General features: G+C 37.0%; 1 protein-coding gene across 1 annotated transcript in view; it reads left to right on the plus strand.

The window, feature by feature from the left end:
* Positions 1–18,501: 18,501 nt before the first annotated feature.
* LOC147497652 (monofunctional riboflavin biosynthesis protein RIBA 3, chloroplastic-like) overlaps positions 18,502–26,333 on the plus strand; it is a 116,941-nt gene continuing 109,109 nt past the window's right edge. The window contains 3 exon segments of the mRNA XM_086562956.1: positions 18,502–18,834; positions 21,659–21,685; positions 21,842–22,027. Of these exon segments, the coding sequence (XP_086419082.1) occupies positions 18,502–18,834; positions 21,659–21,685; positions 21,842–22,027 (546 nt within the window).

Raw genomic sequence — 26,333 nt, forward strand, 5'->3', positions numbered from 1 at the left:
AGAAAAACCATTATCACATATACTTAACCCATTGCTAAGATTGTGCTTTTACCGGCAAAAATATCACTACCTCCTCCCACGTACTCAAAACCAGTGAATGGGGCTAGTGCAACACACAACAAACAAGTGCATTCTTTGAATTCATGAGAAGCACCAACCCTCACTCATGATAAGAGTAAAATGAATCATTGGCATACAAAACCACATGTGATGGAAAAGAAAAAACAAGCATAGTTGTGCTACTACCAGGCTAACATTTCACCACTGACATCCATGTCAACTAGAACACAAAAGTTTATATTATTTAGTTGATGTAGCGTCCTTTACTAGATATTTTATTGACAAATGACAACATCCCGAAACTCATTCATGGTTTCTTACAACCCAAAATTCTAAGAACTAGATTATAAACCGTTAAACTAGGCTTAAATTCATTTTTAACAGACCAATTTAAAAAATCCAAAGCCTGGTGTGGGTATTTTTCTAATTGCTTCAAAACATACAAAATAGTTTCATATATAGCTTAGTTTTGTCAGAGTGCGAATTTTCTAACTCATGTTCTAACTCTTCGGACCATTTCATTCATCATAACGAGTTCAACTATTGAACTGGGTGTACATGAAAAGTAAAGCTTTTGATGTGTAATCAAGAAATCATACTCACGACCTTCATCTTGCAGCGTACAAGAAAACAATGGCTCAATGAGTAGAAAGACTAGGACACTTTACTGTGGCTCACTCAGACTGGGTTATACATGTTGAATAACTAGTACATGAGATTGATCTACCACCACGAGGTCGTGGGATTGAAGTTCCAACAAGACGGCGCCAATGTTATGACCTAAAAAATCCCTGTCTCTTTTTTCTCTCTTTCTTTCCTAGGGTTCCCTCCCTCTTTTAGTTCACTTACCTTGTTCCTTTTTATCCCTTTTCAGCAACCTCCTCTCTTCTCCGCCCTCGATCTCCTTTTCCATCCTCCGGTCTCTCCTTGGCCCATTCAACTGGCACACCCAAACCATTAGGCCCAATGGGCCTAAATAAGGCCATAATAGTTTGGTCTTATGAAGTGTATATTTTTGGCAACATATTGATGACTTGAGAATCTCGAATAGACGAAAAAGATGCGGAGATATTTCACTGAGCAAGAAAAAGAAGAGGATTTAGTATTGAAAAGGAGAAGAAGACAATCAAAGAGCAAGGAGAGAACTTGGGGTTTCTAGAAAATAATCTTGATTCAATAATAATAGTCGGTCCTCAACCAAATAAGTCTGCACCCTTTTATAGTTAAGGGTTTACGTGTTAGTCACGTAACAACTAAGGAAACAAAAGACTAAGAATAGACAGAAAGAAAATAAGGTAACTAAACTTAATGCAACACAGGCTAGAGTAGTCTGGACATCTCTTAATACTTCAGCAAGATCTTATCCTTGCTGGATAGTGCGGGCTTGATGTTCTACATTAGTCACCCCTTCATAAGAAAAACACGACCTCGTGTTGGCATCCGGTAGAGAGAAAGCTTCATCACCATAGAAAGGGAAAATGTCTTGTACATTAAAGGTGTTTGAGATGTTGAATGTAGAAGGAAGATCAATCACATAAGCATTATCATTGATTTTGTGTAGAACCTGGAAATGACCGTACTTCTTCATTTTGGTCTTGTTATAAGTGCCCACTGGAAATCGTTCCTTACGCAAGTGAATCATAACAAGATCACCTTCCTCATAGGTCTTGAAACGACGATGTTTGTCAGCATCATTCTTATATTTGGCATTGGAGGCTTCAAGTCTTTGACGAACTTCATAATGGACTTGGTGAGCTTTCTCTAACAGATGATCAGCGCAACATTAGTACCTTGTAGTTTGGGTAACACTACAAGATCAAGCACATGACTAGGAACCTTAGAATAAACAATTTCAAAGGGAGTTTTGCCAGTGGAACGGTTTACCGAAGTATTGAAAGCGAACTCCATATGAGGTAAAAGAAGGTCCCATTGTTTAGGCTTTTCACCACACTTTGCACGTATCAAATTTCCCAAAGAACGGCTAACAACCTCGGTCTGTCCATATGTTTGCCGATGAGAAGTACTGCTAAACTTTAAGGAAGTGTCCAAACGCATCCATAAAGTTTTCCAAAAGTAGCTCAAAAACTTGGTGTCATGATCGGAAGTAATAGATTTAGGTACGCCGTGAAGACGAACAATCTCTTTGAAAAATTAAAAGGCCACATGTGAAGCATCTGAAGTCTTCTTGCAAGGAATAAAGTGTGCCATTTTGCTATACCGATCAACTACAACCATAACGGAATCAACACCTCTCTGAGTACGTGGAAGACCCAAGACAAAATCCATAGAAACATCAACCCAAGGAGCATCTGGAATAGGCAACGGAAGGTAGAGACCTGTGTTTTGGGTTTGTCCTTTAGCATGTTGACAAATAAAACACTTCCGGACATATTTATCAACATCTTTCTTCAAGGAAGGCCAGAAATAACGTTCCTCAACTAATGCAATGGTCTTATCACGACCAAAATGTCCACCAAGACCACCTGCATGTAACTCGCGAACAATGTGTTCACATAATGAACCTTGAGCAATGTATAAGCGGTTACCTTTGAAGAGAAACCCATCTTGAATAAGAAAGTCATCAGTCCCAGAGTGCAAATTGGAACACTTAGACCACAATAACTTGAAGTCATCATCATCGACGTACAAATCCTTCAAGTAATCAAAAGCAGTTATCTCATTCCTAACAGTCACAAGAAGATGAGCACGACGGCTTAAGGCATCAGCAACTTTATTATTTTTGCCACTCTTGTGTTTGATAGAGAAAGTGTATTTATTAATAGTAGAGAGCCAACGATCATGCATGCGGTTGATCTTTGCAGAAGTATTAAGGTACTTCAATGCTTGATGATCGGTGTTGAGAGTAAACTCTTTCTGTATCAAATAAGGATGCCAATGTTTGAGAGCTTGAACTACTGCAATTAACTCCAACTCATAAGTAGACCACTTCTTTCGTGCGTTTGAATTTTTCTCACTATAGTAGGCAATAGGATGGCCTTCTTGTGAGAGGACAACACCAATACCAAGAATAGAAGCATCACAATCGACTTCAAAAAGCTTATTGAAATATGAAAGTGCCAAAATAGGAGCAGTACAAAGCTTATCTTTGAGAAGATTAAAGCTTGTATCAGCGGCTTCAGTCCATTGGAAATGCACATGCTTCAAACAATTAGTAAGAGGGCTAGCAATAGAGCTGAAATTTCGCACAAAGCGTCGATAGAAGGTAGCTAAGCCATGAAAACTCTGAATTGCAGAAATAGAGTTAGGAGTAGGCCAATCACGAATAGCTTGAACCTTGGAATCATCTACATGAATCCCCTTGTCAGAAATCATATAGCCCAAAAAAAGAACGCTATTGGACATGAAGGTGCACTTTTTCAAGTTCAAATAAAGAACATTTGCAAGGAGCGCAGTAAACACTTGCCTTAGATGAGAGAGATGATCGTTCAAACTGCGACTGAAAATCAAAATGTCATCGAAATAAACAATAACAAATTTACCAAGAAAGGGTTGCAAAACCTGGTTCATAAGTCGCATGAAGGTACTAGGAGCATTAGATAATCCAAATGGCATGACAAGCCACTTGTAAAGACCCTCGATCTCTAGTCTTGAAAGTTGTTTTCCACTCATAACCAAATCGTATACGAATCTGATAAAACCCATTACGTAGATCAAGTTTGGTGAAAATAATAGATCCAGAAAGCATATCAATCATGTCATCCAACCGTGGAATGGGAAACCGATAAGGGACAATAATTCGGTTAAGAGCGAGACTGTCAATACACATATGCCATCCACCATCTTTCTTGGGAACTAAAAAGGCCGGGCAAGCACAATGACTCTTGCTTGGTCTGATCAAACCCTTCTGTAATAAATCATTAACATGACCTTGCAAAATAGCATGTTCACTAAGACTCAATCGATAGTGAGGAAGATTAGGCAATGAAGCGCCAGGTAACAAATCAATATGATGTTGTATATCTCTTAGAGGCGGCAAAGAGGCAAGTAATTCAGCAGGAATTAAATAGTTAAACTCTTGCAATAAAGGTTGTACCTGAGAAGGGATGTCAACTGAAGGCTTATTAGCTTCATGATAACTAAGAGTGTGAGTGCTGGGAGCGTGAGGACGCAAAGACAGAACCATAGAATTGACAAAAAATAGGGTCTTTGGATCACTAGAAGATGGAATACTGTCCAAAGAATGAGGAAGATGCAAGGTGAACTTATTGCCATCCTTGTAAAAGATATAAGTATTCTCAAAACAATTATGTACATCACGAACATCATATTGCCAAGGCCGACCAAGTAAAAGGTGAGTGGCATTCATATGAACAACATCACAGAGATTAGAATCAGAGTTTTTACCCATAGAAAAGTCCACCATACACTGTTGAGTTACTTTTGAAGAACAATCATTAGTAATCCAACCAATAGAATATGGTTGAGGGTGAGTCCTGACCGGTATTTGCAACTTTTCGACCACTTCATTAGAAATAAAATTTTTAGTACTACCACTATCAACAATCAAAGTGCATATTTTCCCAGCGATAGAACACTTAGAGTGAAAGATACCATGTCGTTGAGAAGGAGAACAATTAGCAAGAAATAAAGGACGACAAATACCCATAAAGTGTTCACCAACAATATCATGAATGTCATAGGATGGCTTTTCTTCAGCATGCACATCAAAAGTTTCCTCTGTATTCTCAGTATCCATGTCAGGGGCATGATCAACAAATCCAAGAACTTCTTTCTGGCGACACTAAACAGAAGTGTGATTAGGGTCACCACACTTTAAACAACGCTCTCCTCTATATTTGGCATAAGGGTTGTTATGTCTAGGATTTTGGAAAGTATTTGGTTGGTTGGTGTGATGGTTTGTTTGGTGGGAGAGAGGATTATTGGTGTTGTGTGGCGTAAATGGTGGCTGAATAGTGGAAGGAAATGGACTTTTTGGGTGGTGGTTGTGGGCTGTCAAGTGGAGGGATGTTGGGCAAAGGCAGAAATGGTTGGGCATGTGGTGGGGTAGTGCCACAAAATGGGGGACGGTGGTGAAAATAAGGTGGAGGGGTGAAGTTAGCATGTCGTTGGGAATAGGGGGAAGCTTTAGGTGAAGGAGTGGATTAAGGTTGGCTATAGGAATAGGCTTGCTGGTGGTGTTGACGGTGGTAGTTGTTGGTGGTTGTATGAGTGGGTGGAGGAGAAAATTTGTCACAGCCCGAATTTCTAAACAATAACAAAGTGTATATTTGAAATATAAATATCTCAAACATCACTATGTTCAATTGTTTAAAAACCCAGACTATGACGGGGTGGATACAACACATACAAAACCCTAACAGCCATATCATAAAAGAATCAACTTAAACTGCACAATCCCCATAGTTTTTCCACCATCACTTTATTAAACTATCTTCCGTCCAAATAAAACATCAAACAAACTCTCTGAATAATAGTCCTCACTACCATGTTCTCATGTCATGCTAAAAAGTAAACTACGTTACTACATCCTTCCTATAAGAATTAGACCTAATAAAAGAACTAACGGACTGCTCCAGGCAAGAATCCAAATCACACACCGCGGTTCCACTGCCTTCCACCTATGTTCCTAAGAACACACCCATGTTGCCAAAACAAAGCAAACATGGGTCAGCAAAATGGAATTTGCTGGTATGAGTATACTAACCACATAAAACAATTATCATACTTTAATTATCCTAACAATCACTTTATATTTTTTCATAACTTAATCATTCTCAGCTTGGAAGACAGGTAGTTCCGTCATTTCAACCGACATAGTTTCTTCCCAAGCAAGACTTCCATTCTATTAACTTATTATATTAACCCATCTTAATTACTTAATAATTGAATTAAAACTTACCGATATCCACTGCGGTATAAGGGTAGGACCGTGTCCCTACACAAAATGTTATTAAGTCCTACCCTCCTGCAAATGAAAGTTAGAAATTTTATATAACATATGTAGATATCCTATAGGTATTCAAATGCAAGTCCAAGCACACCCGTACAATCAAGGAATACAACTAACCCACAAGGCGAATACCTTAGTTCCTCTCTAGGGAAGTCCAAACAATCTGGTCATTCATGGCACATTCAATGAATACCCATATATAATGCTAACGGGCCATTTATGGCACATTCAATAAATGCCCACCTAACATATGACATCATCAGTCATAAAACTCATTTCCAAAATTTGAGGCGTGGAGAGATCTAAAAAGGGGTGGTAAATTTGTTTACGCATTCTTGAACGTTATTGTATATATTATTTCAGATAACGAAGGAGTATCTTGTTTCTTGTATTTTTGGTTTACACATTATTAATTATATGGATGTCTAAGTGTCATAACGTTATATATAAAACTGAAATATCACATAGTAGTTGATACACGTACACACGTATATATAAAGGTCTTAGCCTAAAGCCAAACATGCTAATAGCCCTAGACCTATCCTAATAGCCTGAATCATAATCCGAGTTAAAAGTCAAACTGGGTCAATTGGTCAAAGTCAACCAGACCTAAACTCCTCTAACCTAAAAGCCCAAAGCCTAAGGCCCAAAGTCTAAACTTAAGTCCAAAATGAAAATCTAAAATTTAAAAACACATAAGCCCACCCACGATTTGGCCCAAGCCCAATCAAAATTCCCTGTTCACCTTCTTCTTCCTTACAACACCTCTCCTCCACCTCCAGCCACCACCGGCCATTCAACAAGATGAGTTGGTTCTACCCAAACCACAATAGGAATGGTTCGGCCAAAGCCCAACAGAAAAAGAATCGCTGGTCATCTTCTTCCCCTCACAGCGCCTTCACCACCACAGCCACCACCGGCCATCACTCGCCACCACCATTGAACCCAGCGGTTGGGTTCCTTGAGAAAACCCCTATATACCTATACCAACCAATCGTGATTCCATTATACTGTGAAAACTCGAATCAACGCCATTAATGCTCTGTAAAAGCTTCCCCTCACACTCTCCAGCACCCAATCAAACCAAACACCACTTCAACAATCAACCATCAAAACTACAGTCTAACCTCACAACAAAAACCAACAAAACAAATTATTCAAACACAACAAAATCATGATGATTTGGTTTTTTTTTTGTTTGGACGCCATTACTGCTCCTCCCGAGATTCAACAGCCCAATCTCACGACACCAACAATCGCCGTCAATACAAATCAAAGAAACACATAGATACTTATCTAGTTCCACCAAGACAATCACAGTAATCATAAGCAATTTATGTATTCGTTTTATTTCAAAGGATTGGGGCAGATTTTCTAGACAATTTCGAACCAATGACAACAGAACTTAAACCATATAATTTTAAATGTAAAATTTTTCATGTGAACACAATAGGTATTCTCCAATTCCTCCGCATAAATACATAGTGAGTAAACACAGAAACTTAACATGAGCAGTAAAACAAAAAACTTATAGCATTATAACTTTGTCGGTAAACCCAAAACATGCTGTAAGAGTAATAAGAGTAAGAAATTTCATGTTTAAATGAATTGAGGTATTCTATACTCACCTGTAGCGCCACTACAACAGAAAGGCTCAATTGCAACGCCATCTGGTGTCGCTACAAGTACGAAAAAGCGTTGCAAATGATCAGTGGCAATGCCAATGTGGGCGTCGCAAAGGCGCTGCAAAAAATTGGGTCACAAAAACTAAAATGAGACGCAACAATTGGTGTCGCAAAAGCTTGAAAGTTATTGCAACACCTTGTGTCATTGCTATTACTGTATTAGTGTTGCTAAAGCATTTTCCCAAACTAAATTGATTTTTAAAATATTTAAACTATTTGCAGCGATTGGCGATGCAAAAAGTTCATTTTACCAACACCTGTTAGCGTTGCAAAAGGGTTACTTTTAGTTTCACCCTCTGGCGTCACAAAAGAAACAAAGCATTAGCTGCAGCATTTTTGATGCAAAAGGTTTAAACCATTAGCTGCACCAAGGGCGTTGCCAAAAATGTGCTTTTAGCTGCCCCACTGTTGGCAGTTTTAGCCGCACCAAATGGCTTTCCTCATATATATAATAGGTATTATGCATTATGTTGAATCATTTGAATTTTTATAAACCCGCCCAATACAATTTATGATTAAACTAACCAATTAGATGTATTCACAATAAATCATAGCAAAATATATTTCATTAACTAAGATCATCCAAAAAAATTATTTGAGCATCCACACAATTAGTCTTTACCAATATACTGAATTACATAATCTTTAAAGCCATCAACTAAATAAGATTAGTTCTTCAAAAAATAAGCCCTTTGGCATATCCAGACCTTACACCCAATATACTTATAATAAAAAGTTCCTCATCGTTCTTTGCCTCAGCGCCTTCTACTTATTCAGCTTTAAGACATCGCATTCGGTCCTGTAAGTTTAAATTGGGGATAAATAAAAAGAAATATAAGTACCATGGTAAAAACTAGATACAAGTAAATTTACTTACATAGTTTTCTTTAGCAACAGGACTAGTCCATACCTTACTACTACTAAAGTGGGCTAGACAATAGAATTCAATCTTTCCAATAGGTTCTTGAGTCTCGGAGTCACACTATAAAGATTTGAAAATGTATGCCTTTATAATTTACTTCAAATAATATCAAATTGCGGAAAAGCAACCCAATGAATTTAAATAAAAAATATTATATATTCCTCCAAGTATCCTAGGAATGGCTTTGAACTACCACAATGGTTTGTTGGGAGCTTTTGCCGATTACTTGAATTTTGCTTGCCAATTTTCTGTAATAAAATAAATATAATATCAAAACAAAAGCTAGAAAAAATATAAACTAGACACAAGATTGCCATCTGTATTGAGCAATGCTAGCATCATTTCAACACAACCTTTATTATAAACGTAATACTTGGAAGACATACACACTCCCCATAATAGTTGCCAAATTAGCACAATAAGGTATATTACCTTGAATTCTTCTCTTCTAAACCAATCACAACACGCATTCCATTTTTCAATTACATGATAAAAAGTTTTACAACCAACCAAAATCAGTAACGACAACTCATTTCAGTTACATGGTATGTAACCACGACAACCATTACCAAGTCAAATCATTTCAGTTACATGGTATGTAACGACAAAAACCAAAGAATTTTTTTCTCTACCAATAACCTGACACGTATATAACGCACATTTAAGCACCAAATCCATTGCTATAAATCCTCTCAAAGATTTAACTGGAACTACAGTCTTGATTATCTTGCAACTCTGAATCTCGATCAGAACACAAGGTACTCTTATAACTTCTTTTATCTGCTTCTTAGTTTATGCTAGAAACTTTTAACACAGTAACCATGAGTATTGTTACTTGATATATACACATATATAGTCTTTTAATTCAGACCCTTGCATATGTAATATCAGTAGTGAGAGATCTATTACTGCAGAGATGTTATGAGGTATTGGTGCTTACTAAGAAGGTAAAGATAATAAGGAGAAGAAAGATGAAAAAAATAACAATAGCAGCACGAAGAAAATGGACACGGCCAAAGCAGCAGCCATGGTGGGAGCTCCAAAGGTAAATAATAGGACATCAATAGGTATCAAATGGATCAAGACCCAATGCCAAATCTATACACATGATAAAAAGGCAACTTCGGTCTCATTACATAAAGTCATCTCAATGCAAGCATTACATGATGGAAACCAACAAGCACCTACTTCATTTTTTTTTTAATTTAATCACCTTTAAATGGAAACCAGTACCAATTCAAACCACTTCATTTACATGGTACGTAACAACAAAAACCAATGAAAGCTTTTCTATACCAATAACTTGACACATATATAGCACATTTAAACAAAATATATTGAACAAATATGAAACAAGGAGAATCATACACAAAATTTAGTAATGAACTACCAAACATCCAAAGGTCAACCAAAGAACCAATAATACACAAAAACAATTACCAGAAATCATTCATACTTATAAATTAATGAGAACATCACTAAGAAGTTTATTAGAATCAAACAACTGGGATTGTATACAGAAACAATGGCAAGAACCTTAATTCCTATAGATAAACAATAAAAAGGTAAATATATTTTCGTCTCTTCTTGTTAATTAGATTGTTGGTTCACAAGTAACTTAACACCTCTTGAGGGTTTCCTTAAAAGAATTGGTAAATCAAGTCTCTCTTATCATATTTTATTCCATATTTTGTTGCATCGTCCTTTTGACATGCCTAAGATGCATTATGGAAATCAAGTTATCTGTATGATGCTTAAGTATACTATTTTAAAATATATGTCTATGTAAAAAATCCACAACAACTCAATTCAGGCAATAAGATCAGTTAAAAATTGTATCTCATCAGTAAAAGCCATCCCAAACTAAAAGTTTTAGTCATGCACAATCTTAACAACAAAGTGAGACTCATTCTTTAACGACAATAACAAGGAAAATTTTCACAGATTTATTACCTTAATTACTCAATGAACAATTGGAATTTCGCACCCCTGGCACACGATAAAGTACACAAGAACATAGTTAGACAAAGAACGAAAAAACAAGACATAACTAGTTATCAGTATGAAGAAAATTTGCAAGCAAAAAAGGCAATTGTCAAAGGATATTTTGACAACCATCCACATGATCAAACAAATACGATTTCTAATAATAAACCCAGATAAAATCATATATATAGCGTTTTAACGACTAGTTAGCTGGTGATTAATACAAAGTAAGATAGTCTTAATGCAACCTTCCAACTCTACCCGTCTTTTTCTTTTCTTTAGGTCAGAGCTAATCGAGACTATTACATAATTCTTATCTTGTATTGTAACTAAAAGAAGCTTAAAGAGTGCTGGTTGTATTTTAAAAAGTCTTAATAGTGCAGATAAAAAGGGTGAGCTAACAACCAATATGAATGTGAACGTTCACAAAAAAACTAATTAGCTTATCCAATCTCAGAAGGATCTTAGATTACTAAGGTTTTAAGAAAAAAAATATATGGTTTACAATGTTTTAAGCAAGCAACATAGTTGATTTACAGAATCAATGAATTTAGCATACAAAATAAAAAATAACCACTTGTTGCTTTCAAGCCTTTTAGATGAGTGTGGAAGTAGTTCTAGTCAACCTTCTAGATAAAAGCTAGTTCTTAGTTAATTCATCTAGATAAAAGCTTGTAATCAAGTACCATAGTTAATTTGCCCAAATTTTTTATTTTAACAAAGAAATAAAAAGTAAGAAATATCTCCTTGTTGGTACAGCTCAAGTAATTAAAGTTGACTTTGTGCGTCTTACTAACAGAAATTATGAAAGTTTGTACATTAGACACTGGTAATAGTGTCCTCGTTCATTTAAAACCCCAGTTCACACCAATTATCGGGCAAAACAATCCACACCCCAATTCACACCAATTATCGGGCAAAGAGAGAAAAATTGTAAATAAACAAGGGGGTAAGAGATAATGGAGTACGAAATAGAATAAACCACTACAAAATATTCGAGCTTTGACAATGAAAACTTCAAACTTCAATTCGTTTAAAGATTGTAACTTTAATTTCAGAATTCAAAAAAAAAATGGAGCTTGAAACATATAAGTGACGAGACTATCTCAATTTAAAGGACGTACCAATCGAGAATCAGTAATCAAGGAAGCTTTGACGTTGCCGATTCACCAAATTTAAGCTAAAACAAGACCAATGGTCTAAGAATGGATGAAATCAGTAAGAAAAAAGAAAAGAAAAAACATTACAATGAAAAACAAGTTTGAAGAAGAAGAAGAAGAGATTAGATTAAAATACACTAACATATTTTGTGGTACGCTATGTGTCAGTCGATGAAGAATGATTTTTTATTTTTATTTTTTTTTTTAGCAGTGGTAGTTTGTTTTTTAGGGTTTGTTTTGGTTTCCCAAATTTTTAGCGGCAAGGTCTTTTAGAATTTTAGTGGACCGCAAAAACTATTTCCAACGAAAATGATCTCGCCTAATAATAAACACTTCCTGGCCTTACGTGACACCAATTGGCGCTGCAATTACTATGGTACATTAAAAAAAAAAAATTGGACGAAAAAATATAAAACTTATTAAAGACGCCAAGAGCGTTGCTAAATCCAAATACCATTTTGCAACCATTGTGGCGTAGCTAGTGCTCAATTTTTTCAATAAAAATGAATTTCCACGTAAAAAAAATTTCAGAAGAAAGCTTTTGTGACGCCAGTTAGCATGGCAACAGTTATATCTCAATAAGTTGGTACTAATAAGACGGAAACATTTTAGCAGCCCCATTAGGAGTTGCAAATGTTATGCTTTACCAACAAAAATTAGGCGTTGCAAAAGAGTGCGTTGCAACAGACCCCTTCTGTTGTAGTGCGCGCTCCAACTATCAGCTAGCTAACAGAAAAACTTCCTTTTTTGCTGTAAGTAAAACCCCCCCTTTTTTTTTCTTTCCTCTTTATAAAACTCTCGCTGTGTTTTTCCCCAAAAACTCTATGTGAGAATACCCATTTTTTTTATGTTTTTAAAACCTCCCTGAAAAACAAGGGTTGAAACTTATCTATTTATTTACGGGACTTTTATCCCTAAGCTGATAGTTATCATATCTTTTGCTTTATCTATTATCATTATTTTTTTTATTATTATTATTATTATTATTATTATTATACTAGGAAAACAAAAGAAAAAGCCGGGGTGTTATAAAATTGTTCAAAAAAGCTCTTAATTTTAATGGCCATTTGAATGGTGGAAACCATAGTATGGGTAGACATAATCATATGGTTCTTAATGGGACGATTAAGTCCACCAATAAAATGAGAAATCAACTGCTCTTGATCTTCTTTCACATTATTACGAGCAATCAATGCATAAAACTCAGTAACATACTCCTCAATAGATCTAGCTCCTTTACGACAATTTTGTAACTTGGAAAATAATTGTTGTCGAAAATCTTCAGGTAAAAATTAATCACGCAACAGTTTATGCATACGACGCCAACGTCGAATTACAGGTTTACCTTCTAACTTGCGTTCCTCCAAAAGAGAATGCCACCACGCAGCAACGGCTCCCTTAAGTTTGTAAGCAACCATCTTCACTTGCTTATCTTCTAGAACCTCCATGAATTCAAAAAAAAAAACAATCAACTTCATAAACCCAATCCAAGAATTCTTCGATGTGGAAATTGCCAGAAAAGGATGGAATATCCGCCTTGAGTTTGTACTCTGGAATAACACCATAGTTAATTCGTGTAGAATCTTGAGTAAGCTTTTTCTGATCTTGAAAACAACGATACCAATCTTCTTCAGTTTCATCATCACCACTGCCCGTATTTTTCGACAAAACTGGAGTGGTGTCTTTGTATGGTTGGTTGAGATAATTTGTAGGACGGGTGATAGATGGGGAAAGAAGTCCAGCAACATCTGGTGGAATGCTGGATTGAATAGATGTGGAAGCGTTGGGGTCTTGTTGCAAAAGGGTGGGAGGTAGGGTTTGTTTCGATGGAGATACAGGTTGTTGAAGATTAAAAGAAGACTGAATCAATTTCGTCAAACTTTCAATTTGTAATTTGATTTCCTTGAGATTTGTGTCGTGTTCTTGAAGCTTGGTATCGTTAGCAGCAACGAAAGCATCAAAAACCAATTTTTTTATCGACTCATCGTGGGGAGCCATTAAACAGGAACTTTGCTTTGAATACCACTTGATGACTCGAGAATCTCGAATAGACGAAAAAGATGGGGAGATCTTTCACTGAGCAAGAAAAAGAAGAGGATTTAGTATTGAAAAGGAGAAGAAAACAGTCAAAGAGCAAGGATAGAACTTGGGGTTTCTGGAAAATAATCTTGATTAAATAATAATAGTCGGTCCTCAACTAAATAAGTCTGCACCCTTTTATAGTTAAGGGTTTACGTGTTAGTCACGTAACAACTAAGGAAACAAAAGACTAAGAATAGACAGAAAGAAAATAAGGTAACTAAACTTAATGCAACACATGCTAGAGTAGTCTGGACATCTCTTAATACTTCAACAAGATCTTATCCTTGCTAGATAGTGCGGGCTATATGTTCTACATCACATATTCAGTCTTTCTAGATGTTGGAAAAGTTCATGTTGATTTGGCGTGTGTGAAAATTTTGGTCAGTATTGTTATATGGATATTCATCCCAAGAGGTGCTTGTGTTTTATTCTGTTTTCTCTTCTTTTTCTTTATTTCTCATTGTAATGGCTTCTTACGTAATTTATATGTGGTCTGAACATTCTATACGTCAATTTCAGTTTGGATAACATGAGTAGTGCAAGAATACAATAAAACTAGCTATAGAACTTGGTTGTTCTTTGATAGCTAGAACTTTGGGTGGTCATTTTTCTTGTGTATCACATTATCAAAATCATAAAGCAAGACCGCTCTATAGACAAAACACATTTAAGAAGTCTTTGTATAGGTTTTGTGAGCTTCAATCCCATATTCATTCAATTATCTGTTTTCTGCTCCAGCGTCCCTTGGCACCAAAGATAAACATCAGCTCATGGCCGCACTACTAAAAATATGGTTTTTTGCCACGGTCAGTTGTGGTGGCAAAAAGCCCAAAATTTGTGGCAACATGTGTTTTGCCACGAAAAAACTTTTAGCCTCGCTCGAGGCAAAAAAGGGTGTGGAAAGAAGTTTGTTGCCACGACTTTTGCCACCGCTACAAGAGAGTGAACATTTAGCCGCGACCATGTCGTGGCAAAACATTGTTTTTTATTTGAATTAATTTAATTGTCAAAATAAATTAATTTCTTTTTGTCACAGGCACGACCGCTGCAAAAAGTATTTATTGCCACAAGTCGTGGCAATAAATGTTTCTCCCGCCATTATTTTTTGTTATTTTTTGCAGCAAATGGCCGTGGCAAGACATTCTTTTGGTTTTTTTTTTTTTCACAAATGGCCGCGGCAAGACATTATTTTTGGTTTTTTTTTGCAGCAAATTGCCGTGGCAAGACATTCTTTTGGTTTTATTTTTTCCAACAAATGGCCGCGGCAAGACATTATTTTTGGTTTTTTTTTGCAGCAAATGGCCGCGGCAAAATATTACTTTTGGGTTTTTTTTTATAGCAAATGGCCGTGGCAAAAAGTGTTTATATATATAATAATAATAATAATAATAATAATAATAATAATAATTTGTGTACTAAAACCACATAGAACTATGAATGAGAATCTAAAGTGAAATTTCATTTCACATGGAAGCTACATAAACAAATTCCAATCACTACCAAAAATAAGAGAAATAACAATCCATCTTTCGAGTATTTCGGTATCACACAAACAAAAGTATCAAACTATCTACACAAAAAATTCTTGTGATGAAAGTCCAAAATCCAACAGTATGCATACGCAATAGTACCATATTCCGCCTATTAGCGCCAAAATCGCAAAAACTATGAAGTTTCGGAATCAATCATGCATGTATAATAAGCCATCGTTGTGCATTTATTTTCTGTGTAAACAAACAACAAGAAAAGTTTAGAAATAACAAGAAAGACATAAACCGAAGACAATAATTAAAGGTTTATCACTCCAACAGTGCTTAGTCATCTACCAAGCTTAGCATATGCTTCATTAGTGTCGACTCTATAAACCAAAATGTTCACTATAAGTTTTGTAGCTATTTCATACCTAAGACCCGAAAGACCAAGGATGATAGCCACTCCCTGCCCTTTTTTTTCTCACCTGCCCAAAGGAAAAGGAACAAGTCAAGACCGATCACTACTTGTAACATATCTAGAATTCTAGATTCTAGACAAAACAGAGTAGATGTAGATGCAATTCCATTATTAGAAATTGAATAATATAGATAGATAATATTCTAATGTACCAAACACATGGATTATGACGTAGTTGACAATACCCAATAATCGGCCTTAAACCCCATCAGTTATTCTACTTTAAGTGGTTGAAAACAAGATACTACACAAATAATCACCACAAATGAAACAAGATACTCTTTTTGCATGCGACTTCCGTAAATGAAAAACAAAAAGGTAATTTATACAAAAAAAGATCAAACTTCTTCTTTAGCCAAAACATTTTCAAATCGAAACAAAACTTAGGAGGCTACCAAATCTCATTATCAGTCTCTGTATTAGTTATAAAGGTGATCATTTCAGTAAAAGAATATATATTACTTTGCTTCTTTGTATTATTGTAAACTATAATAAAAGTATTGCTCCATCCCCCCTTTCTTAAAACCAAGATCAACCAGACATTGCAAACAATGCCTACTTATTAATCAGTCTACCCAATAACTTCTCAAATTACCAGAAGTTTTTTCAATAAGATAGGTCAATTGATGAACAAAACAATAACCGCACTTCAAAGTAAATCCCTCAAAGTTCAATAGCTCAAAGGAATACCTAGACTAGAGAGAGCGAAAGGGTAGTGTGGTCTTTTCCAATCTTTTAACTACTTATAGTTCGAAAGTACAGCTTGGAGGGAAAGCTGCCACTTTTGGCAAACTTTGACTGATGCTTCCCGGCGAAGATCGCCGTTGACTGAGGATGGAAACGTCTTTGGAGCCAGGTGGAACTCCAAATCTATTACCCCCATCCCCAGCTGATGAGGGGATGACAAATCGGGATGAAGCTCAAATCCAGAACCTTAGCTCCACCGGAATGCAAACATGGAGCTCACTTTTTACTAAGAGTAAGAATTCTAAACTTCAGCCTAACCTTACTAAGGTGTATCCTTCGTTTTCAGATGGAATTGCTGAGGTTCCAAAAGAAATCATAACTTAAGGAATAGATCTATGGAATGAATACGTAGTAGGTTTCTTTGTGGAAAAGAGGCTGTCGTACCTTTTTGTTAAGGATGCTGTCCAGAAACAATGGAAGTTAACAGGCGATTTTACTATGATGGCAGATAAAAATCTTTTCTACTTTAAATTTGTCAATGATGAGGATAAACAACGTGTTATAGACCATGAACCCTTGTTCCTTGCGGGTAGAATATTTGTTGTGAGACCATGGACTCCATCAATTGACAAATACAGAAATGGGATCAAAGCTCTTCCCATTTGGATTCGAGTGGATCTCCCAAAACATCTGTGGACTAAAAATGGTATAGATTTCATATCTAGCATCATTGGAGAGCCCATCTGCATGGATGATGCTACAGCAAGAAGAACCTGAATATCATATGCAAGAATCTGCGTAGTTGTCGACATAGAGTTTAAGTTTCCGTCCTTTATTCCTGTCAAGATTGGTGAGGGGGATATAGTAGACATTGGGCTAGATTATGAATGGGTTCTTGACTTATGCACTAGTTGCAAGATTTTTGGTCATTCTGATTCAAAATGCATAAAAAACAAAGAAGTGAGTGCACAGAATCCAGTCATACAACCACAGATGGCTAGAACACAGGTTCATAACAAACCAAGGAAACAACATATGAGATGGATGCCAAAAAAGAATACTCTCACAGGCCAGACAAGCTGCTTAAGGGATAAAAATGGAACAATTGTCACTAATGATGGTCAGAATGAGGATACTCCAGTTATTATAACAGAAGAAGTTGGCCAAACACAAGAGAGAACTTACAGAGAAGTGACTGAAGCCCTTGCACCTACAGTTAGAGGTTCACAAGTCGTAGTTCATTCTGAGGTACAAGCTTCAAACATATTTGCGGTACTCATGCCAGAGGATGAAGAAGGTGTGCGTGAATCAAACCGAGATTGAAAAGCAAAATAACATGGAAATAGTTCCATATGTGGCAGCCATTTCGAAAATGAACAAGAACTGTTACGGGGACAAATTTGAGGAGGTCAGAACTGAATTTGAGCCATCAGAAGTGGGTTCTCTGAATACAGAAGGAGAAGAAGGAAATTCTGAAGATTCTAAAGAAAAGAAAGTTTACTCAATCAAGAGAGGAGAAATTCGGCAGGAGGATAGCTACTCGGTAAGTGAAGAGGAATTCGAGAAAGAATATTTTTCAGACCACCTTGATGCTGAAGAAGATTCAGAGGTAGCTAGAATGTTAGAATCTCCACCAATAAATGGTATTAGTGTCAAAACTAAACAGCTAATAGAAACCACTGGCCTCTCTAGTCAGACAGGATGACATAAGGCCAAGAGGAAGTCTAGAAACAAGGCCAAAGGGGCAGCCAAAGTCAGAAAAGATAATAATGAAGAAAAGGAAGAGAATGCAATAGAAGAGAGTATCAACGCCATTGCAAGTACACAACACATGCGTAAGAGCAACAGAGCTGGTGCAGAAAAAGGGACCAAGAGTGGGTCAGGAATACAACCCCAACTATCTTAATGATTAATTTAGCATGTTGGAACATGAGAGGGTTTAACCAACCCTTCAAACACATTGAGGTAAGGGATTTGATACGCAAGTATGATATAAGTCTGATGAGGTTGATCGAAACAAGAGTGAAGAACAGCAAGATGGATGAAATAATGAATAAATGTTGCTATCAGTGGCAGAGTGTGCATAACTATAATTTTAGTGAGCTGGGTAAGATATGGGTTTGCTGGGACCCCAAGAGGGCATCTGTGTCCAATGTGCAAGTAGATTGCCAGTGCATCACAATGGAGGTCATAACTACTACTGGAAAGGAGTTTTGCGTGACTATTATCTATGCGAGTACAGAAAACATATCAATAAGAACCTTATGGAGTAGAATCATTGATCTTTCTTGTACTATAACAAAGCCATGGATTCTTCTAGGTGACTATAATTCTATCTTGAACCCTCAGGAGAAAGTGGGAGGGGCTGATGTAAGGCCTATTCATTTTGTAGACCTACTAAACTGTGTTACTAGTGCAAGTCTGGTGGATATTAAGTATAGAGGAAATTTCATGGCATGGTCTAACAGACAAGGGAATAGAATTTGCAGTAAATAACATTAGGCCAATTTCCGCTATATGTGCATAAAATGTATATAAAATTATACTCTAAATAAACACTTAAGAAGGCATTTGGGGTTTACTTAAACTATACTTCTGACATACCAAAGTTGAAATAGGATCAACTAAGGCAACACTAATCAACAGAAAAATGTGTTCAAATATCACCTATTATAGCTAAATGTAATTTTGCTGTCTTGATGAGACCCCTGAGCAATGAAGTTCTCGCTCATGAGTCCATTTCACCTTCCCAATTACACATTCCATTAGCATACAAAAATTACAAAAAACACGCATTGAACTTACAGAGTGGTATGCAAAAGGTGGTTTTCCTTGTCGCTCAAAATGTTTAGTCATGATGGAGAACTCTATCGGCCCCCAGTCTTGAATCTCAAAACAATTCCCAAGCGTAGATTTATATAACTGCCCAAGCAAACAACACAACATCATTTTAAAAAAAGAAAAAAACAAATAAGTTACACTTACAAAACTAGCAAGTATAAAAATAAAGAGCTTATGTACAAAACTAGCAAGATTTGAGGACAAAGAAAGAAACTTCGAAGAGCTGCTACAAGAAGAAAGAAAGAAAGCGAAGAAATCCACTGCAAATCTCAAAACTCAGGAGGATGACAAACTTAGGCGTGAGGAGATTGCTAATTTCATACAATCACAAGCCAAGGGCATCAAAGAGTTTGAAGTGGAAAGGGAGAAACTGATTAAGATGCATGAAGATAAGAAAGCTGAGATAAAATGCAAGTACCTGCAAGAAGAACTAGAGTTAGAAAAGAATTTGAAACTTCTCTGACCAGGCTTATGGATCAATATGCCCCTCATTCCTCTAAAGTTCGCACCACTCCCTTTTAGGCTGATACATGAAAATAGTTGAGGACACTAGCAGTTTCCTGTTCCTTATCCTTCGCCATAAACTGAGTAAGAGACCCCAAATATACAGAGTTAGTGGTGACTGACAGGTAGATCTTTACCATGACCCCTTTTGAAGTGTAGACTCCACATAGGATTTAGGAGTATACCAAACTTATGGAACATGGAGTTTAGAGTGATTGATAGAGACAATGTTATTGTACTTATAGTTGTTCACTTCAGTTCAACTATAGGCCTTACTGAAGACTTAGTTGTGAAATTTATGCCCCTTATTATTTGCTGGTTCTCAAAGATTACTTGGCAAACTAAAACAGGTTATTTACTTGTTTCGATGATTCAGCCTAGATTTTCATTGGCAACAGTGTGTATGCAAGATTTAAATAGAAGTTTCATTAAGAAGATGGCTTGTTAAGAAATGCATTCTAGTATGTGTTTCACAGTCCGTTTGAGTGTAGGAAACAATGCTTTTTCATGCTGCACCTCTCTAGGACATTGAGGCATGTGTTGGTGTTAATAGCATACATGTTCAAGGATTGTGGAGTCATCCAATTAATGGCATACTAATTGGGATTGATGAATATGTAAGCAAGCAATCCAAGTTAATGTCTGTTATTCTATTGGAATGTCTACTAGCTAATCTCTTTTGGCAAGACCTAGCTTTGGGAGTTCATCAACCTGGAAATGTGCACCTACATTTAAACTTAAAAAGTATAAAAATAAAATGAAAACCTTAGCAGTGTCAATTAGTAATTCTGTCCCAGCTGGAAACGAAGCATAAAAAACTGATCCCCTCTCGATGTCCCAACTCTTGTCCTAACATAAACAATATGTGCTAGTCAATGTGTCAAACGGTTTGTATGCGTGATGGAAAGGGTTATAAATGGGTTAAGAAAGACTTATGTATTATTTGTGTACCAGTAGCTCAAACAAGAAACAAAGCCGAAGAAACCAGTATAGGAAACTAGTTTATAAACTATAGTTGGCTCAAAGAAGTGAGTGTTTAGAACATTCCAAATAGAATCAATAGAAATATCAAGAGAAGATATTAATTAATGCATCAAAGTTATGAACTTTACCTTTAGATAAGAAGAAAACACAAGCTTTAAACCAGTAAATCACACCTTTTACCTAGAATCATATAGATAAGAGAATAACAATTAAAGAAAAACTATAAAACAATTATAATTGGTGATTTGAAGTGCATTGGTGAAACTCTTAGCTTTCGCCCAATAGTATATTTACCTGGGCAGTAACTTAAAGAGTGAAGACCAATTGGTGGAAGTAGTAAAGATGGAGAACGACTTGTGGAAGTAATAGAGTAGTGAAGATGGAAATGAAACCCTACCTCTTGGCTTTTCAACTTTTTCTTTTTTCGTTGTTGTTTGAGAATTTGGATTTTGGGTCATTTCAATTTTTGCCAAAATAAAGGTGGGAAAAAACGAAACTGTCCACTTGAATGAACTCATATTTTATTCTTTTTTTTAATTAAAAAATTTATTTTTAATTAATTTTTAGCCACCACACAATTCAGCCACCACAAAAGGCATACCTAAAGCCACAGCCCCAACTTAATCGTTGCAAAAAGCTATACATCTAGCCGCGGCTGGCTCGAAGTTGTTGCGAGACATTCACTTTCTGCCACGAAAGGATACTGTCGAGGCAAAAAGGAGCCTTTTGCCACCATTTCTAGTTCCTGCGGCAAAAACCTGCATCTAGCCACTACAACCATGGTTGCAGCAAAAAAGTTCGCAGCTAAAAGTCACTTTTTTGGTAGTGTGGTAAGTGAATTGAAGGAGTTTCAGTAATTATCTAGAAGCCTTCTTCTTTACGCCAGGGAAAGGTCTGATTATCCCCATGTGCACCACGAGTACAATTTGTCAATAATATTTTCCCATGTTTGTGGAGACGTCTTATTACTCTAATTCTTATTCAAATTAGTTAGAACTACCATTTTGATCGATTCCATCATATCAAAGTTACAAATTTATTACTCTAGTTTATGATTGATGTGGATGATGAAAAGGAGGATGTTGAAGGAAATCTTGTCATGGCAGCATCTCTTATTAATCCTCAAGCCATGTTGTTTATGGTGAAGCATGGGTCCGGAATTGTATATGTAGGCATGAAAGAAGAGGACCTAGAAAGGCTTGATCTTCCCCTGATGTCATCACCATTTTCTAAAGTAGGCGACCCATCTTAGCTTACATCGTTACAGTTGTACGTAACTCTGCTCTACATTTAAATTTGTAAAATTGAAAGATTCTACTTTAATGTTGATCCAGTCGAATAACCAGCTTAATGGGCATCAGAGGCAGAGGATATCGACTGAAGATGAGTCCTATTGGTGCTGATGATAACTCATCTTTTTCGGGATCCTCCCTGCTTCTCAAGGCGAGTCCCACTATGACTTATCTACGTTAGCGAGCAGGCCTCACTACTTATAGCCCTCTATGAGTCTTACCCCACTACAGAATATGTGAAGTTCCAAATTTTTAGTAATTACAATCCCAACATATTCCGTTCTGATTCCCCTTGTGAGGATGTAAAAGTTGTGTATCCACTGGAGTTTTGACCTCTAACAGGGAGAAGAATGTAGGATTTTTACCAATATCTCATGCATGATTCCTACGATATGTACAATTACGCTATATCACATGTATAAAGTAGTGCAGTGGAAACAGAAGATCGTACCTTGGTCACAGCTTTCAATTCAAAGTTCCAAGCTTTGATCTTCCGGAAAAGATAATGTTCTTGGCATACTCAAGATCTTCTTCTTCTCAACTTCGCTAGAGTCAAGTTCCAACCACGAACGGGAAGCAACCTTTGTTCACGAACCAAGAACCAAGAACTAACAATGGCTAGCAATGGAGGTTACCACCTATGGAATCTCCACGAAAAACTAGCTCCTTCTTTAGAAAACGTTGGAGACCACCATTAAAGGGAGAGAGAGATTTGCTCATTTTTGGGATGATCAATATATGTGAGGTGGGGGTCTATTTATAGAGCTCTCCCACCTCCTCAAATTCGGCTAGGATAGAGTCCCATACTTATCCAAAATCGGCTAAAAATAGAGTCCTATACTCATCTAATATTGGCTAGGATAGAGTCCTACGCTCATCCCAATACCTGGTGGTTATCCTTATCCCGGTGGTTTATCCTTATCTTTGGTGGGCGTTTATCCATGTAAGGTCTGACCCGACCTTATTTCCAACATCTCCCACTCGCCCACAACGGCGAAGAAGGTTTCTAAGAGAAGCATTTAAGTAGAATGCTCAGCCATTCGTGTGTCTCACACGGCAAATGGTTCGTGTGACCATAGCACACGTATCATGATATCTGTGAAGTGCAAGTCGCAATGAAAAGCACGACACAATGATCTATCATGAAAGGGATCTTAAAGAAGACGAATCCAGAAACCTAATATCCGGAGAGTGTGTGTATACCCCAAGATCTGTTTGTTTTATCACTTTGACAAATAGCACTCATCCCTACGAGTCCACACCATAAAGTCAAAAACGTATCACATGATTCACAATTATCATCAATTGTCCTGGCCAGGTAGAATCCCAGTGGTTGTGTGATAAACCTTCAGTTCTTTACCCTTTGCACGCAAGTCATTGTCGTCAAAGTTCTACCAACTTCCCAGTATGCATCCAGTCAACCTTTTAGTAAGAGCTTGTGGGGAGCAAACCAAAGTTATGAGTAGTCCTCTTATTTTCTTGACAAGGTCAAAATTTCAAGGAGGGTACCATTCGATATGTCTTAAACAAAAAACCTATCAATTGAGCTCACATAACAAGAATTTTTAGGGATATTTATTTTCTTGCTCTCAGGTGGTCAACTATACACATGTTGTGTGAAAACATGTCATGACAAGAGTATCTAATTTGTTTACTCAACAATAGATATCTATATGTCCACTCATACCATGCAAGTGTTGTCATCCCTAATGACAATTCCAAGGATACTTTGCTCCCACTTGGCAACAACCGTTTGTAGGTTTAGACAGAATCTTCCTTATGAAGCTTGCTTCTTCTTATCTGATTATAAAAAGGGGCATGACTCGGCACTAGGTCCACCATTCCCATAAGGTTTCGTGACTTGTCAAGCTAAACTCCTACTGTTTAAAATGGAAGTAACTGTTCATGTGAGTGAACCAGTCAACCCTACTGACATACATATGAGATGATAAATAATATAATGAGAATGCAATCGATCTGGAAAGAATGCACGTTTATTCATTAAACCATCAAAGTGTTCCTAGCATAATCACATCCTCTTTAACCCAAGCATTTTTACATGTGCAAGGAAGAGTTCCTTTGGAATAGGTTTGGTCAATGGATCCACAAACATTTGATCAGTGGATATATGTTGTAAAACCACTTTCTTCTTCAGTATCATTTGTCGTACGTAGTGGTACATTAACTCTATATGCTTGGTTCTTCTATGGTACTTTGGATCTTTAGGATATGCAAAAGTAGCCATGTTGTCAGTCCAGATGTGAACTGGTTCAGCAGCTCTTGAGAACACTGACAAGTGTTGAATGAATCGTCTGAGCCACACAACCTCCTGTGTGGCAGAGTAGCATGCAATATACTCAGCTTCCATAGTTGAAAATGCTATGGAAGTTTGCTTCTTGCTGCTCCAGGATATAGCACCTTCATTCATTATGTAGGTATATCCTGAAGTTGACTTCCTCTCATCATTGTCTCTAGCCCAGTCGGCATCGGAGTACCCAATCAGCTTAAGATCTTTCCCTTGGTAGACAAGCGAGTAGTCCACGGTGCCTTTGAGATACCTCATTATCTTCTTGACAACCTTCCAGTGTGTGACCCCAGGATTTGTTTGGAACTTTGATACTAACCCAACTGCATAGCAGATGTCTGGCCTTGTACACAACATTGCATACATAAGGCTTTTGACTGCGCTTGAGTATGGTACATTGTTCATAGCCTGAGTTTCAATAGGATACTTGGGAGATATTTTAGAACTCAAAGACTCTCCTAGACTTACTGGGAGATCCATTTGCTTACAATCAGTCATGTTGAATATTTCCAAAACCTTCTTGATGTATGTCTCCTGAGATAAAGACAACAAGCGTTTGGGCCGATCCCGAGTTATTTTAACTCCTAAGACATAACTAGCTTCACCCATGTCCTTCATTTTGAAGTTTAATGACAACCACTCCTTAGTGGAATTTATCAATGCCTTGTTGTTACCTGCTAACAAAATGTCATCCACATATAGAGATAGAATCACAAAACCATTTTTAGATGTCTTGACATATACACAATGGTCCTCATTTACCATTTCGAATTTGTCTTAAAGCGTAGCTTCATGGAATCTCAGATTCCACTGTCAAGAGGCCTGTTTTAAACCATATATGGATCTGTTCAATTTACACACTTTGTGTTCCTGACCCTTGATTGAAAAACTAGTGGGTTGATCCATATAGATTTCCTCTTGCAATTCTCAGCTCCATTGAGAAAAGTAGTTTTGACACCCATCTGGTAAAGCTCTAAATCTAAGTGGTCAACCATTGACAAGAGGAGTCGTATGGAGGCAAATCTCACTACTGGTGAGAAGGTGTCCTCATAGTCTATTCCTTCTTTTTGGGTGTAACATTTTGCAACAAGCCTAGCTTTGAATTTGTCTATGTTCCCTTCCGCATTTTTCTTGATCTTGAGAACCCACTTGTTCCCAATAGATCTCCTGTTTGGAGGTAGATCAACTAAGTCCCATACTTTATTTTTCTTCATCGACTCTAATTCTTCTTTCATAGATTCCATCCACTTACTTGTATTGGACCCAGAAATAGCCTCCTTGAACATTTTAGGTTCATCAGATATTTCTGTAAGTACATTGGTCATATTTATCTCCCCTTCAATCTCAAGCTGACGTTTGGGGATATGGCCTCTAACACTCTTACGAGGTTGGGATTGACCAATCAGTTGACCAATGCCATTGTCACTGGAATCAAGGTTGCTGAAAGTTTCATCTTCGTCTTGTTCAACAACAGTTATAAGGTTGTCAACTTCGTAAAGTCGTAGATCCTTATCAACCTCACCCCTCATTGGGTATTGATCCTCTAAGAATCTGACATTATGTGCTTCTATTTCTGTGACATGCCCTTGAGTATCCTCCCCTAGGAAGATATACCCCTTAGAAGTCTCACTGTATTTTATAAAAACACACTTCTTTCCAGGAGCACTCAACTTCCCAAATTCTCGATTTTGAGAAGTGACAAAGGCTGCACACCCCCATGGTCTAAGGTAGTTCAAAACGGGTTGTCTACTAGTCCATAGTTCATAGGGAGTTTTGTTAACAGATTTTGAAGGAACTAGGTTAAGTATGTGCGCAGCCGTTAACAATGCATCACCCCAAAATGAGATGGGCAAGTTAGCCTGAGCCATCATAGACCTAACCATGTCCAACAGGGTTCTATTCCTTCTCTCAGAGACACCATTCTGCTGAGGGGTATAAGGAAT

The sequence above is a fragment of the Coptis chinensis genome, chromosome 5, assembly GCF_015680905.1.
Source record: "Coptis chinensis isolate HL-2020 chromosome 5, ASM1568090v1, whole genome shotgun sequence".
Taxonomy (NCBI): Eukaryota; Viridiplantae; Streptophyta; class Magnoliopsida; order Ranunculales; family Ranunculaceae; genus Coptis; species Coptis chinensis.